The 15,260-nt window shown below is 40.3% G+C and overlaps 1 protein-coding gene across 1 annotated transcript in view; it reads left to right on the top strand.

Annotated features, from left to right (window-relative positions):
* The window catches only part of PPP3R1 (protein phosphatase 3 regulatory subunit B, alpha), a 715,388-nt gene that overhangs the window by 556,087 nt on the left and 144,041 nt on the right, over positions 1-15,260 (top strand). The window contains exon 5 of the mRNA XM_044055966.1: positions 10,013-10,197. Coding sequence (XP_043911901.1) covers positions 10,013-10,197 — 185 coding nt within the window. The remainder of the gene's footprint in view (positions 1-10,012; positions 10,198-15,260) is intronic.

Here is a 15,260-nt window from a genome sequence, read left to right as displayed (position 1 = left end):
AAGCATTCAGGAGAGATTTTCTGTTATTCATATCCTTTATTCTGAACAAGATTGGCAGAAAATTTTCTGCTCAAAAGTTGTTGCATTGGCTTTCTGACTGTATTCACCTTTGACTGCTTTTTTGAAGCAAGGTTTTATTAAACTAGATGTAGTCTCAGGTGACTTCCTCCACTAACATCCTGGTTTGAGAGCATCTTTGCATAATTCTTCTGGACCCTTCCTCATATGGATGATTTTGACCCCAGTTCCATTGACATTGATAGCACTCAAGTTGATGCCCACGACCTACCTTGCCCCAGTGTTGACATTACCATTGGCATCAATTACTTGAGTCTCTGCCCTTTTGGGGTTAGTCTAGAGTTTGTCAGGAGTTGATGTCAGCTTTGGTTGCTGCTGCTTTCTTTCCAAGGCTGAGAACTCTATTGCCATAGTTGACCATCAGGTGCTGAAGGTTGAGGGCACTGGCCTTGATTGAGATTTTGTCCCTCTTGGTCTTGGAGATCACCATTGTACAGTCAGTCCAGATGACAAGGCAGATTCTTTCAGTCTTGGTGTTGGAGTTGTCATTGCTTGGTGTCTGTTCCTTGGGCTTACCAGCTTGGGTTCACAATTGTGACCATTAAGAAGTGCCTACTATTTAGAACCCTTACATGGCCCTCCCCCATGGAAGCTCAGAATGCGGCTTACTTGTGACCATTTTTTGTTGCTTTTGCCATGTATCCTCTGTCAGCCCAGGGTAGAGATTTTTTTTTGGGGGGGGGGGGGCTTTGCTGTCCTAATTATGCCTTGTCCCAAGTCTTCTTCCTGCTTGGTTTACTCTTCTTTCAAGACAAGGAAGCAGATCAACTCTCCTTTAGAGTATCCCACACTAAACGTAAGTGACTACCAGGAGACTTTTTGCTGACTAGTTATACCAAGTTAGGGTATATAGTAGAACTCGGCTGGGCCAAAGCTCAGTACAGAATACATCCTGCTTAGGCCTTTTGGCCCTCAGATTATCATCTTGTGTGGCTCCTGTGTTGACAGGGTGGTTTGAATCCAGATGTATTGGCAGTAGTACCAGTGTAACCTAGTAATAGCCTTTGGCCTCTCAAGGATTGACCAGGCTGGTTGCGGAACTAGGTGATGAACTCTTTCAGCTGCAATTAAGCTACCCGAGCTGCAATCCAAGGCCATTCACCTACAAAATGAGGAGTTTGTCCCCTGTACAAATTGAGGAAATATGTCCCCACCACCACCATTCTTTACTTTTTCTTTGAGGGCACTGAACAACTTGATGCATTTGTTACAGTTCCAGATGGAGCTAATAAAAGATATGCCCATACTGTGGAGGAGTTAGCAGAATCAGCACCAAGCTCCAGTCCCATCTGGCAGCTTCTAGCTCTGCAGCTAATTAGATGTCTCAGTTAAAAAAAATAGTGAGATGGTTGGTTCAGCTAGTGTGTTACACACAGGCTTCAGTATTAATCCCATATTTGGCTCAGTGTGGTGGAATTTGCCAAGAACTTCTCCCCCACACCAAAGACGTACAGATGGCCTACTCACCAAAGAAAGGGTATGAGCAAGTAATGTATTCATTTGGCCTGCTGTGGGACGCTCTTCCTCAAGGTAAAATTATGCTTATAACTAAACAGTCTCCAGTGTGAAAACTAAAACAAAAAACTGCAGTCCCATTCATAATGCCAGTTTTTTAAAAACTTAACACTTTTGTTCCTCTGTTTTTAAGGAACTTCAGAATATTATCTCACTTCCTTCTGCCTTTGTATAAACAGAATATCAGTTGATCAGCTATGCTCTTAAAACTTCCATCCGTTTGTAAATTATTCATACTAAAAGAAAATATTTAAGTATTATAAAACCACAAAGAGAAGAAGCGACCAGGAAATCTTCACAGTTTATTAAAACAAAAATCTTCAAAACACTGCTCTATCGCCTCTGCTTATACAAGCCTTTAACAGAGTATAACTTATTCCAAAACCATTTCATTAAATACTTTTACCAAGCGTCAATTAATCAATTAGCCTCAATTACTTAATTTATAAAATATTTAAAGCGGTATTTTTTTAAAAATAAATTCATAAAAAACATCTCCAATTACATTCTTGATTAAGTCCTGCTGGACTTAAAGTATTATATTTTAAAATAAATATTGATTCTTTTTCTCTTAACTTTTTTAAACATCTGTTGTACTAGAATTTCTCTCTTCAATATATTCTAAAATAGTTACTTGTAATCCACCAAAATCTCCCCCATGTTTTTCATGAAAATGCAATGCAACTGGGCTAAATTGACTGCCCTTTTTAATATCACGAATATGCTCTTTTACCCTAGTTGCTAAACTTCTTTTGCTTTCTCCAATATAATATTTGTTACATGGACATCTCAAACAATAAATTATTCCTTCACTATTACAAGTATGTAAACCTTTTTCCTGAAATTTTGTGCCATTCACTCTTGTGAAAGTCTTTTTAACAAAAGGACAGATACTACATTTTCCACATGGAAAGGTTCCTTGCGAAACCATATCTCTACATCTCATATTTTCTGGTAGTTGAAACTTTCCATGTACTAGAAAATCCTTCATGTTCCTACCTCTAGTGTATGAAAATATTACTTTCTTATTATGAATGTGTGTTAACCGCTTGACCTTTTCTGATAAATCCCATCCATATTTTATTCCTTCCTTAAACGTTTCTCTAAAAAGAGTATATTTTGTCTCAAAAAAAATTTTCCTTTAAATTCATACTATTCTGATTTTCTTTCTCATTCTCCCTATTACAAATTGCTTTTTGCCCATATCTATTTAAACTTACTTTATTGCTTGTTGAATCTTTTTATATTGATATCCTCTGTTTATAAACATTTCCGTGTTTTTTTTTGCATTTCTTCTTCAACATCTTTTGAATCACTACACATTCTATTTATCCTTAACATTTCTCCCAATGGTATTGCCTCCATTATATGTTCAGGATGGCAACTCTGTCCATGTAATAAATACTCTCTCTCTTCAAATTTTCTATATATTTTAGATCTAATACTACCATCCTTCCTACCTTCTATAGTTAAATCCAAAAAAATCACATTATATCCTAGTTGTATACCATTGAATTTTATCCCAAATCTGTTAGGAAGATCCTTTATAAATTCCGGGACAAATTTTGATCCCCCTTTACACACAAATATTAAATCGTCAATGTATCTGTAGTATCTCTCTACATATACATTAAAAATGTGGTGTTATAAATATATAAATTCTCAAACAATCCCATAAACAGGTTTGCATACATGGGGGCAAAAGCCTGCCCCCATCGCAGTCCCCTGTAACTGTCTATATATATCTCTCCATTGAATTTAAAAATATTGTTCTCCAAACAAAAATGGGCTAGTTCTATTATATACTGTGTTCTAGGACTATCACCCAGAAAATGAAGAACTGCTTCCAATCCATACTGATGTTTTATGCTTTAATTTAGATTTTAATTTATAATTTATTTAATAAATGTTTACTTTAAAACTGTAGCAACATTTGTTGTTTACATATAAAGATGATAAAAATATATGAATAGTAAATATAGTGCTTTTAAACATTAGTACATTTCCTTGCCCTTAATGTTAATGTGCTGTTAATTGCAACCTTGCCATTTATCTGAGGGTAGCTTGTAGCATTTAAACACCAACTGCCATTGCAAATCACAGTACTTCAGCTGAGCTTCCCAATTGTCCTCCTTAACGCTGGAATTTACTTTATCCACAATAAAAACACTTTTTAAATTAGTACATATTTTTGCACACATTTACACAGTGTATTAGTAAGGTTACGCATTCTAATAGTATAGACTTGTTTGTATATTTTGTTTCTTAAAGACCATTCTGTCTTCCCAGTATATAAGGTGGTGCAGGTCAGCCATATAACAATGTAAACTACCCCTTTAGTATTAGTCATAACTTTCATTACTTGAAATAACCTTGAAGTAATTGCAAGTCATTAAATTAGAATTGTTGTATATAAATCTACATTGCTTGCATGTTCCTCTCTTTCTCATACTTCTTTTAGTAATTGTTCTAATCTCATTACCCCGATTATAACTTTCAAGGTGGGATTTCAAATTCCTGCCCCTTTTATAAACATAACTGCATGCTTGTCTTAAGCCGTAAATCATATCATATGACTCTAACATTATTCCAGTTCCTGTCTAGAATAGCTTTGCTAGAATATGGAAGTAGGTTAAACTATAAAATTATAGCTAAGGGTCCCAGTTATGCTTGTAGAAGGGCAGGAATTAGAAATCCCACCTTCAAAGTTATAGTCAGGATGACAAGATTAGAAACCGTTACTAAAATAGTTTGAGAAAATCCAGGGCATGCATGCAATGTAGATTTATATACGATGGTCCTAATTTAATTATTAGTAATTACTCCAAGGTTATTTTAAGTAGTGGAAGTTGTGGCTATAATACTAAAGGGGTAGTGTCCATTGCTACATGCCTGGCGTACTCCATCTTTTGTATCGGGAAGATAGAACAGTCTTTAAGCACCAGACTATACCAGGATGTCTATGGTGTAAGAATGACTATCCTTAATACTGCATTATGTAGACATGTATTAATTTTAAAAAGTAATTTGATTTTTACTGTAGAAGAGTGAATCCCAAAGTTAGGGTAGGCAACTGAGAAGCTTGCTTTGGAGTATTGCGGGTTGTACTGACAGCTGGTGTTAAATGCTGGCAGTCCCCGTCAGGTAAATAAGATTGCAGTTAACAGCATGCTAATATTAATGGCAGCTAAATAGTAGTTTTAAAAGTTGATAGATTTTAAGGAAATGTTGCACTAATATTTACAAATACTATATTCACGTGGCCATAAGGGTGCAAAATTGTGCGTCTTACATGGCTTCATATCAGAGTTTCATCCTGGGCGGAGTATAGGAATTGTGTACATAGTCTTTCAAAAATGAGTTGAGAGTAAACTGGAAGAGTTTAATGGTAGTGCTGGTGAAGTAGGTGCCTATGCTCTAAAGTGCACCTCTGATATAGTTGATACTTATTCCAGGCCCTACTTGAGAAGGCACACCTAACTGTAGTATATGACAGAAGAATGCCAACGAAGCTGTAAAGTAAGATGTAAAAAACAGTGGTGCAACCAGTACTACTGTATGGTACAGAAACTCAGGCAGTAAAGGCAGAGCAGTTGAGGAAGCTAGAGGTCATGGAGATGAAGTGACTGCAATGGTTGTTAGGATGCACTCCTTGGGACAGACAGAGGGAGAAATGAGGATACAAGAGCAGAAGGCAAAGTAGTTCCAGTTGCAGAAAAGGTCAAAGGGAAAGATTACAGTGGTTTGGGCGTATGTACAGAAAAGCAGAAGCAGAAGATAATCCTGATAAAGATGATTTGGGGAAGGCAGGAGGAGGAAATGACGGCATCCAGCAAAGATTGGAGAACCAATGTTATAACAGAAATCCACGAAAAAACACACAAAACAGGTTCTCACTGTTGGAAGGACACCACGGATACAGTGTGCATCCAGCAAAGAGAAGGATGGATCTGTGAGAGAAGACCCGAGATGATCATGCATGAGTGTCGAAGAAGGCAGGAGAGTAGCATTGAATAGAGACTGATGGCGATAGTTGACACAACATCATGTAGAAAATGGGAAGGAGTGTGCTGGTGATGATGACTTAGGACTGAGAATTGGCCTGAAAAGGGTCAGCAGATCAGCCTGCCTACTCAACGGGTTAACAAATGGAAAGAAAAAAAAACATACAGATATTAAATCTCTTACTTCAACTTTATAACCCAGTTGTTTAGGAGTTTTGCTTTTTTCAGCAAGCTAATAACATTATCTTGCCTTGACATTTCATCAGATGAACAGTCTTTTAAAGAGCGGTGTCACAGCCCCCACCACCACCTTTACGTTTCAGGGTAGGTTATTCTGCAACTAAAAGACCATTTTGTAACAAAATCATATCAGTCCAGCAGCCTCAAGGCTGGAGTTGTACAGAAGGAAACGGTCTGTTTACGTGTTGGTAATTGGGAAGAGGGAAATGCCAACAAAGACGTACAAAGTGACTAGGTTTTGCACCCTCTTCATTCTCTATTGTGTTTGCATCTTTCCTCCTTTGAGAATTGGTGGCTGTGTATGTTTGGCTCTCCCCCTCTGTCCGTCCACCCTCCTGCCAATGCCTTCAAGTGCTTGAGCAACTATTCAAACTCTAGCAATTTGAGCTGCTGTTAGGGTTTTAGCCCTCTACGCCATTGGTATTCACTTGTCAGAAAAAGATGGTGGCAATGAAAGCTATTATTCCATTCATATGTGGCAGCATGGACCTAGGTAATGTACTTCTGTGCATTAGTAGGGACATATCACAGACAGTACCTCGGGACAGTACCTCTGATTTCATATAGTTCATCTTTTTCAGTTTGTTACTGCTGTGAGGTGTGTCCAGGGGCCTGCAGATTATTTACCACATGTTAGGAACGCAAAATATTACAAGCTTTCTTTACTTGAACAGTTGCTTGCTAGTGGTACATTTCCATGTGCTCTGCTACAACATACTGTCAAAGCAGTTTGTCTGATAGAGTTCTTGAGAAGCATAATAAATAGCAAGAACTTAACCCTGACCATTTCAATTCAGGTTTTAATAAACTGTGGTTAGTTGAAAGTCCATTCTGCTTCAGGAAAATCAGCTCAAGATTCAGGATTAATGAAAAATGTTTGTAAGCAGCAGGTATTTACAGTAAGACAGTACATTTAAATCTATGGGCTGTATGCTTTCTTTCATCTTTCTTGTTTCCTTTGCATTGCTTTCAGTAAGAAGACCTGAATGGGACTCTCTTTGGAGTATCTGAACAGAGTCATCAGATGTGCTAGCTTCGGTGATTCTTTATCCCAGTCAGCAATTTTTTTTTTAATGTGGATGAACCCAGTTAGCCTGCCCAGAGGAATGCTTTTGCTTCGGAGGTAACTCAGCATTTGGCAGCAGAGACTTGGGACTGTGCTTGGTGAATCCTCTTCAGCAGTCTTTGCAGGGCATTTGGACACAATAAAAAATATTCTTGCATCTCATCCTGCAAGAGGTGTTAGCGTTGTAGAAAGTCTGACAGCTTTTCAGGAAAGCTTCCTTTCAGATCACTTTCAAAACTATGCAAACAAACACCACAGTTGTGTAGTCTGTCAGCAGACATGGGTAGGGGGATGATAATCCTTTGCAAGTCTGCAAGTGATGCATTTGATCAGACATTGAACCTGTTAATGACAGTTGTGCCTGTCTACAGTACATCATCTGTGCCTGCAGAATCAAGTACGTGACTGAAGCATTAACAGTGACATACGAATGGAAGCTAGAGCCATAGAGTCAGCGTCATTCCCACAACACTTGCTTGATCAGACACATCTGTTCTTCTCTTGTCTTGATAAAATTTAACAGTTTGGTGATTACATCACTAATTTACAATTACTTACCTACACTAATCCATCATTATTAGAGCTGGAACTCAGAATGACGTAATCGTCTCCTGCCCTCCCATGACGATTTAGTGCTGTAAACACGGCTTACTACATTTTGTCTTCTGCATTTGGAAGCAATATTTAAAACATAATATTCTTTAAAGGCTTCAGAATGCACTTTTCATACAGAAAAGTGTTCCCAAGCATAAAGGTGCATGCAAACACTTTTGTTTGAAAAGAAAAGGATGTTCCATGTCTTTAAACATGATCTTTAACTATCTGAGTATTATTTAACATATTCATGCATGTTTGTGCAGTGTCTGCCTGTATGCCAGCTTGCCCAATTATAACTCTTGGGATTGAGGGGGAACCTGCACCTACTTCAGCATCAAGTGGGCACAAGGCAGTGAAAATAATTCTGGATAGGATTCCATTCTGTAGCAGACTTGCTGACACTGTGAAAATCTAATACCTTTCTTGGAAAACCCCCTTTTTTTCCCTCTGAGATTTTGGCAGCAACAGTATCTGAGAGTTACAAGCCTTCATATACAAGCTACAACCTTTCATAAAGAAGGGGTGTTTCTAAAGGCATATTCCTCATTTAATGCCCAGAGTTGTTTCAGATGGTTCACTCATGTTAAGCTCTCCAGTCTTGCGTCCATGCTTCCAAAATAAGGAGAATTTCTGGGCAACCACAGGTTAAGAAAATTCAGTGAGAGAAGTAGGTCAGTGTTTTTTTTTTGTTTTTTTTTTTTTTTGTTTTTTTGTTTTTTTTAATGAAAACAAATCTGTAATTGTTTAACAAAGCACATCAAAGCGGACGGCTGATTTATTTTACTTGCAACAAAATACAGTACAACCCCGGAAAGGCATCATTAGAGCTCATTCCACTAGAGCAGCAGTAGTTTCATTATCTTGTTTCTGCACATTATGTTGCAAGCTGCCGCACTGACTAGGGTCCAAACTTTCAGCAGATTTTACAAGTTGGAGTCCTAGACATGTACAGCACAGGATTTGTATGTCTTCAGTTTCACATCCAGATTTGTTGGTGTGTTGGTACAGGGGCTAAAAACAATTCATTAAAGCAAGATCACAAAGTTAAAAGGAGAAACAGGTTGTGCTGTGCATGCAACTGTCCTTCATGGAGAAAACAGCTTTGCTCCTGGGGGACCTTGGATTACCAAATACTGCGTTAGATTTTACCTAAATGTTATGAATAATGAAGTTCCCCAGACTAGATGGTACAGTTTTGTCGGGTATTTATAACAGCAATATATTTGAGGAGAAATCGCTGCAGTGTTGAAAAGCTACCCTTCCTCCTCTCTTACAGACTGTTTATTGTTGTTGGCGTTGTTGCAACAGTTTTGAAAAAGTTGTCTTGGATGGTTCTGTTATTTTTATCTTAATATTGAGTATTTGGATACTGTAAGTACATCATTTTTCAGGTTTTAAGAAGCTAAGACACAGCACAACAGCATTGGCTATATACACAAGAGTCTTGCGCCATTTCTCTGCATACCTTTGCAAGCATGAGGCCATCAGTGGTCCTCAGAGGGAAGTATTTGTGAAATGGTTAATCTGGCAGTGACACAATTAGAAGATGGATAAACCTAAACATTACATTTTACTGTGGTGGTGACATTTCCTGAAAGATCTGCTATTGGGTATCTTTAAAAAAAAAAAAAAAAAAAAAAAAAACAGAAAAAAAGGGGGGTAAATAATTGGGGGATTGGCATAATGGTTAAAGTGTTTACCTCGTCAAGAGAAAGTACAAGTTTTGTTCCAACTTTTGAAGTTTGGCAGTTGGTGCAGAGGGTTAAGGCCAAGAGCTATAGTTACTTAATGTACAGAGTTTAATTCCCCTTTGTCCTCATTTGCCTACCGTGTATGACCTTGAGCAAGTCACTTAACCAAACAGTGCCTAGGGGCAACTGGGAGTTTGGGTTAGACTCTTCAGTGATCCCCTAGACTGCAAGCCAAGTAACTACCTGTGAGCGTATTAACTTATTTTTGTTTTGTGGTATGAATTTTTTGTAATAATTTATGCTTTCCCTTTTTGTCCGTATGAGAAAATTTACACATTTTATTTAGTATTGTGCGGTATCGTCTATCCGTTAACAATAACCGCTAGAGCTAGAATTGACGTTTGTGTGTCGCAATGAACGAAAAGTATCTGTTAAGATAGTCTGCTTACCCAACAAAGAATAGAATAAATAAGAATATTGCAGTGACTAGTGTACATGGCATATTGTTTCAGGGAAATGGAACATGCATGACAATTTTGAAGCAATTTCTTCTTATACCAGTAAATATTTCTGTGAGTATGTACTTTTCCACTGTTGTAATTGTGGTCATCAAGCACCTGTGATCTAGAGATTTGATAATTGAGAACATTAAGCCGAAATGACTAATGCATTTATTCTGAGTTGTATCATTATAATGTATAGGACATTGACTAGTCTTGCCATACTGCATGCAGCAGGTTCTTGGCCTTCACGTTACTGAAAGGAGACTTGGAATTTAATTATCTCAATTGTTTTAAAGCTGAATTTCTTTTCTTGTACAGTTGCCTTCCGGATTTATGACATGGACAAAGATGGTTACATTTCAAATGGGGAACTCTTCCAAGTGCTTAAGATGATGGTGGGGAACAACTTGAAGGACACTCAGTTACAACAGATAGTAGACAAAACAATAATTAATGCAGATAAGGATGGTGATGGCAGAATATCATTTGAAGAATTTTGTGCAGTAAGTATTTTAACTCATTCCAGCCTATAGCTTATTTTTGTTTACTTCCAGTTTACATCCATAGCTCGATGTTCATCGTGTTACACTGCTGCAGTCATTACACTTGGGTTATCCTGCCGTCGGGCGGTTGCCCAGTCGGCCTGAGTTCCAAAGTCCTGGTCCGTCGCCTCCTCCCTGACGTCAGTGCGACAGGGGTATATAAGATGCAGCCGACGCCATTTTCTTCAGTCTTTCTTGCCGCGCGGTGCTCGAAGCAAATGCAAGTTCGCAAGTGCCAGTCGGCCATCTCCTGAGATTTTCATTCCGAATCCAGAACTGAAGTCTTCTACAAAGCTAAGTACCCCGTTGGGGAAACTTTTTCTTGCCTCAGACCGATGTCAGTAAAAGTTAGACTGTATTTCTTGTGGGAAGCAAATACCTCATAAGGATTTCCATTCCTATTGTATCCCATGCCTAGGCCCAGACCACGATGTCACTGGTTGTCAGTTTTGTGCTAGGTTTAACAAGCGCACTATTAAACGTCGGTTTGATTTTGCCCGACATTATTTTGGTAGAAAATTCAATTTTACCATGCCATCGGAACTTCCAACGACTGGAATACACAAAAAGCGCAAAGCAAGGATAGGCATCCGAGGCCTAAAACTGACTAAGCCTCTTCTAGGCTAGTCACCGGTTCTCCGATTTTCAGCGAGGCACCTTCGCAGCCCCTGACTACCGCTTCTGTAGAACCACAGGCCACCTCTGACTCCCACGTGGAGATGGCTGGGCCTTCGGACGCACAAGTTATTCAGCCTACCGAGACTAACCTTTCAGAGGGATCCGGAGTAGCTGAACAACCCACAGCTTCAGAGGGTCTCTTCAGACCTACTCAGTTAAGCATTAAACCCTCAGCTAAGTCTAAGCCTCCTTTAAAATCTAAGAAACAAATACAGCATTCTCCAGGACAGGCCTCCATGCCTAAGAAACAAATGCTCAAAATGGCCGAAGACCTAATCACTCTGATCAAGGGGGTCCCATCCCCCTCCTGATAAAAGGCCTAGACAGGATGCAGACTATGACTCGTCAGACCAGGTGTCCATCTCTTCTGATTCATCCTCAGACCTAGGATACTCTTTACCCCCTTATGAGGATTCTGATGCTGAGGAATCAAATCCATCAGCCTCACCACCTGAGGACTACTCCTTTGGGGGGAAACCCTACATACCATGAGTAAGCATTTCCACTGGGAAGGCCAGGATTACTCAGAATCCAAGAAAAGGCTCAGAGACTTCCTTTTATTACCTCAACACAAACCCTTTGCTATTCCGCCAGTGTTGGATATTGTGGATGATGTGTATACTGAATCCAGCTTAAATCCTGATTCCTTACCTCCTGCCCCTGTTAAACCTGACAGATACTACAGAGTCCCTGACTCGCATACATTTCTGTATAAAAGCCCTGTAGCTGACCCTGAAACTATTTCTCAGGGACCCAAAGGAGTTAAGGCCTCATCAGCCAAGAATCCAGTTCCCTCTGACAGAGATTCCAGAGCATTAGACAGATGGGGAAAGAAAGTATATATGTCTGCAACTTTAGCAATGAGAGCCTTAAATTGCCAGTTTCACATGCTAAAATATCAGCAATTTGTACTGTCTCAGTTAAAACAGAAAATGCTTCCAGAATCAGATCCTCCTAATTTTAAAGAAATGCAGGATTTATTGCATGCAGCTGAACAAGTGGGAAAGCATACTTTGCAAAGTGGTTTTGATTCTCTAGAGGCCTCCTGCAGAGCAGCAGTTACAGGCTCTGTCATTAGAAGACATGCTTGGTTAAAAGAACATACGTTGCCAGATCATGTTAAAGCAAAATTATTGGATGCACCTTTGCAACAGGATGTGTTATTTGGAGTTAAGGCAGAAGAGGTATTAAAGAAAATGGAGGATAAGGCAAAATCTATGCAAATGGTGAAGGATTTCTTACAGGTTCAGCCTCCTAGATTTAGCAGAAACTGGCCAACTAAGAATTGGTCCTTTCCAATTACAGACAGACCTCAAAGGGGAAGATACAGACGTCCAAGAGGTAGAGGTGAAACACAAGTCCCTTATAGGCCTCGACAATGGCTTGCATCAGGCCAGAAAGAAGGGGGGAAGACAGGCCCCAACCATATAAAAAGCAGCTCCAATGACTTCCCACTACAGCTGCCAAACAAATCCCTCTTGGCAGCCCCCTTGGGAGGAAAACTGGCACTCTTCTACCACAATTGGCAAATGATCACCAAAGACAAATGGGTTCTCAACATTGTATTTCAAGGTTACAGGTTCCACTTCCACACTCTGCCAAGGTTAAAAGGAATGCCAAATCTGCCACCAAATCAATGGGCAGAGTCTCAAAAACAAATTACAGCACTCATGGATATGAGAGATATTCAAAAGGTACCATCACAGGAGCGCAAGGACAAGGATTTTACTAGAGTCTCTTTCTGGTACCCAGAAAGGACAAAGCCTGGAGGCCCATTCTGGATCTTTCATCTCTAAACACTTACCTGGATGTTCCGAAATTCAAAATGTTGACATTACAGCAGCTTCTTCCCATGCTGGGCAAGAAAGCTTGGCTCATGACTTTGGACCTTAAGGAGGCATACCTGCATGTCCCTATCAGACAAAACTGCAGAAGATACCTCAGATTCATAGCTGGTTCAATGCACTACCAATTCTCTGCACTGCCCTTTGGCTTATCTACTGCTCCCAGGGTCTTCACAAAGTGCCTGGCACCAGTAATTGCATTTTGCAGACAGAAAGGAATTCAAATTTATCCGTACCTGGACGATTGCCTGATTCAAGCAGAGAGCAAGGACATTCTTCTAAAGCATCTGGCGTTTGTAAAAAAGTTAAGTTGCCTGGGGTACACAGTAAACGAAAAGAAATCAAAACTAGTGCCCTCACGAGATTATATTCCTGGGTGCCAGCTTGAACACAACGGCCCAGATGGCTTATCTCACGCCAGACAAGCAAGGACAACTGACTCAATACTTTCAATTGATGGCAACAAAGTCCCAACTCCCTGCAAGAAAAATTCTGCAGGCCTTGGGTTACATGGCATCCTGCATACTACTAATACCATATGCCAAACTTCATATGAGGAAACTACAATGGTACCTAAAGAATGTATGGTCTCAACACTATCAAAGTTTGGAAACAGTTATACCACTAATCCCTTGCCTTCAACAGGAGTTTCAATGGTGGGCTCAAGCTTGTCACCTCAACAAGGGACAGCCTTTTACACAACCCACAGCCAGGCAAACACTGACAACAGATGCATCAGATTATGCCTGGGGAGCACACATCGCGGGCAAATGTATTCAGGGCACGTGGCCCGCAGAACAAAGGCATCTTCACATCAATCAAAAAGAGATGCTAGCTGTACAAAATGCCCTTTTAGCTTTCAAGGACCTGCTGCATCCAGGACAACTACTGATAAAGACTGACAACACCACAGTTATGTGGTACATAAACAAGCAAGGGGGTGCACTCCTACCCCCTATGCAGACAAGCCATGGCCTTGTGGAACACAGCTATAAACCTTCAAGTTCATCTGCAAGCACAATTCCTGCCAGGAGAGAAAAACACACTGGCAGACGACTTAAGCAGAAACATCATGGATCCCCACGAATGGGAATTGAATCCAGAAATATTCAGAATGATAACACAGAAATGGTGGAGCCCGGATGTAGATCTGTTTGCATCCCCAATAAACTGCCAGCTACAAAAATTCTGCACAAGGAGTTACCATCCACAAACATGGAAAGTGGATGCCCTCTCATTCAGCTGGGAGAACCTACAAGTATACGCTTTCCCACCACTACCTCTCCTGCCAAAGGTACCCATAAAAGCCAGGCAAGAAGAGCCAAAGATGATCCTGATTGCACCAGACTGGCCAAGCCAGCACTGGTACCAAATCTTAAGGAGCTTAACACAAGAACCACCCTGGATTTTGTCTCAAATCCCACATCTGCTGACTCAGCACAACAGTCAAATACTGACTCAGCACAACAGTCAAATACTACACAGCCAGATAATGACCTTAAACCTAGCTGCATGGAAGATTCCTTAGTCGAGCAATGCCTCTCTCCAAAGCTGTTATGGATGTCATTCTGGAGGCCAGAAGGCCTAGTACCAGGAAAGCCTATTCGGATAAATGGAAGAGATTATGTGCCTGGAACCAAGCTCACAGCCTTGACCCTCTTGTTACAAACATTCCTCAGATACTACAATACTTAACTGAGATGCTGGACAAAGGCCTCTCCTTCTCATCCATCAAGATCCACGCTTCTGCCATCTCTGCTCATTACAACACGGATCCACCAATTTTCTCTAATCCTCTGTTAAAACAGTACCTCAGAGGGGCTAAAAACATAAGACCCCCCCCCCCCCAGAGCACCTACTCCAGCTTGGGACCTCAGCTTTTGAGCCAGCTAACACAGCAGAATTAAAATATATCTCTTGGAAAACTGCTCTGCTCCTGGCAATAACATCAGCACAAAGAGTTTCAGAAGTACAGGCACTAATGGCAGTGGAACCTTTCCTCATTTTCCACCGGGACAGGGTGTCTTTAAGAACTAACCCTACGTTTATGCCAAAGGTGGTATCCATTGTGGCTCTAAACCAAACTATTCACCTGCCAACCTTTTATCCTAAACCACAGAATAAAGGGGAGAGACTACTGCACTCTTTGGACATTCACAGGCAGTTACGCTTCTACTTGGACAAAACCAAAGCTTTCAGAAAATCTGAGCAATTATTGGTAGCATATGCTGCAGGAGCACAGGGAAAAGCTATTTCAAAACAGACTATTTCAAAATGGATAGGACATTGTATACGTTTCTGCTACACATACCATGGAAAACCAGTACCTACAGCATTAGATCTCACTCCACCAGGGCAACAGCCACTTCAACTGCCTACCTCAGGGGAGTACCTACCAAGGATATTTTGGAAGCAGCAACTTGGAGTTCTGTGCATACCTTCACCAAGCATTACCATCTGCCTCTATACTCTAAATCCAGAGCTGGCTTCGCCACTGCAGTG

This window comes from Protopterus annectens, chromosome 1.part2 (assembly GCF_019279795.1).
Source record: "Protopterus annectens isolate FY-2018-M chromosome 1.part2, PAN1.0, whole genome shotgun sequence".
Lineage (NCBI taxonomy): Eukaryota > Metazoa > Chordata > Ceratodontiformes > Protopteridae > Protopterus > Protopterus annectens.
Note: the sequence above shows the minus strand (reverse complement) of the source record. Positions and strands in the feature narration are given on the sequence as shown.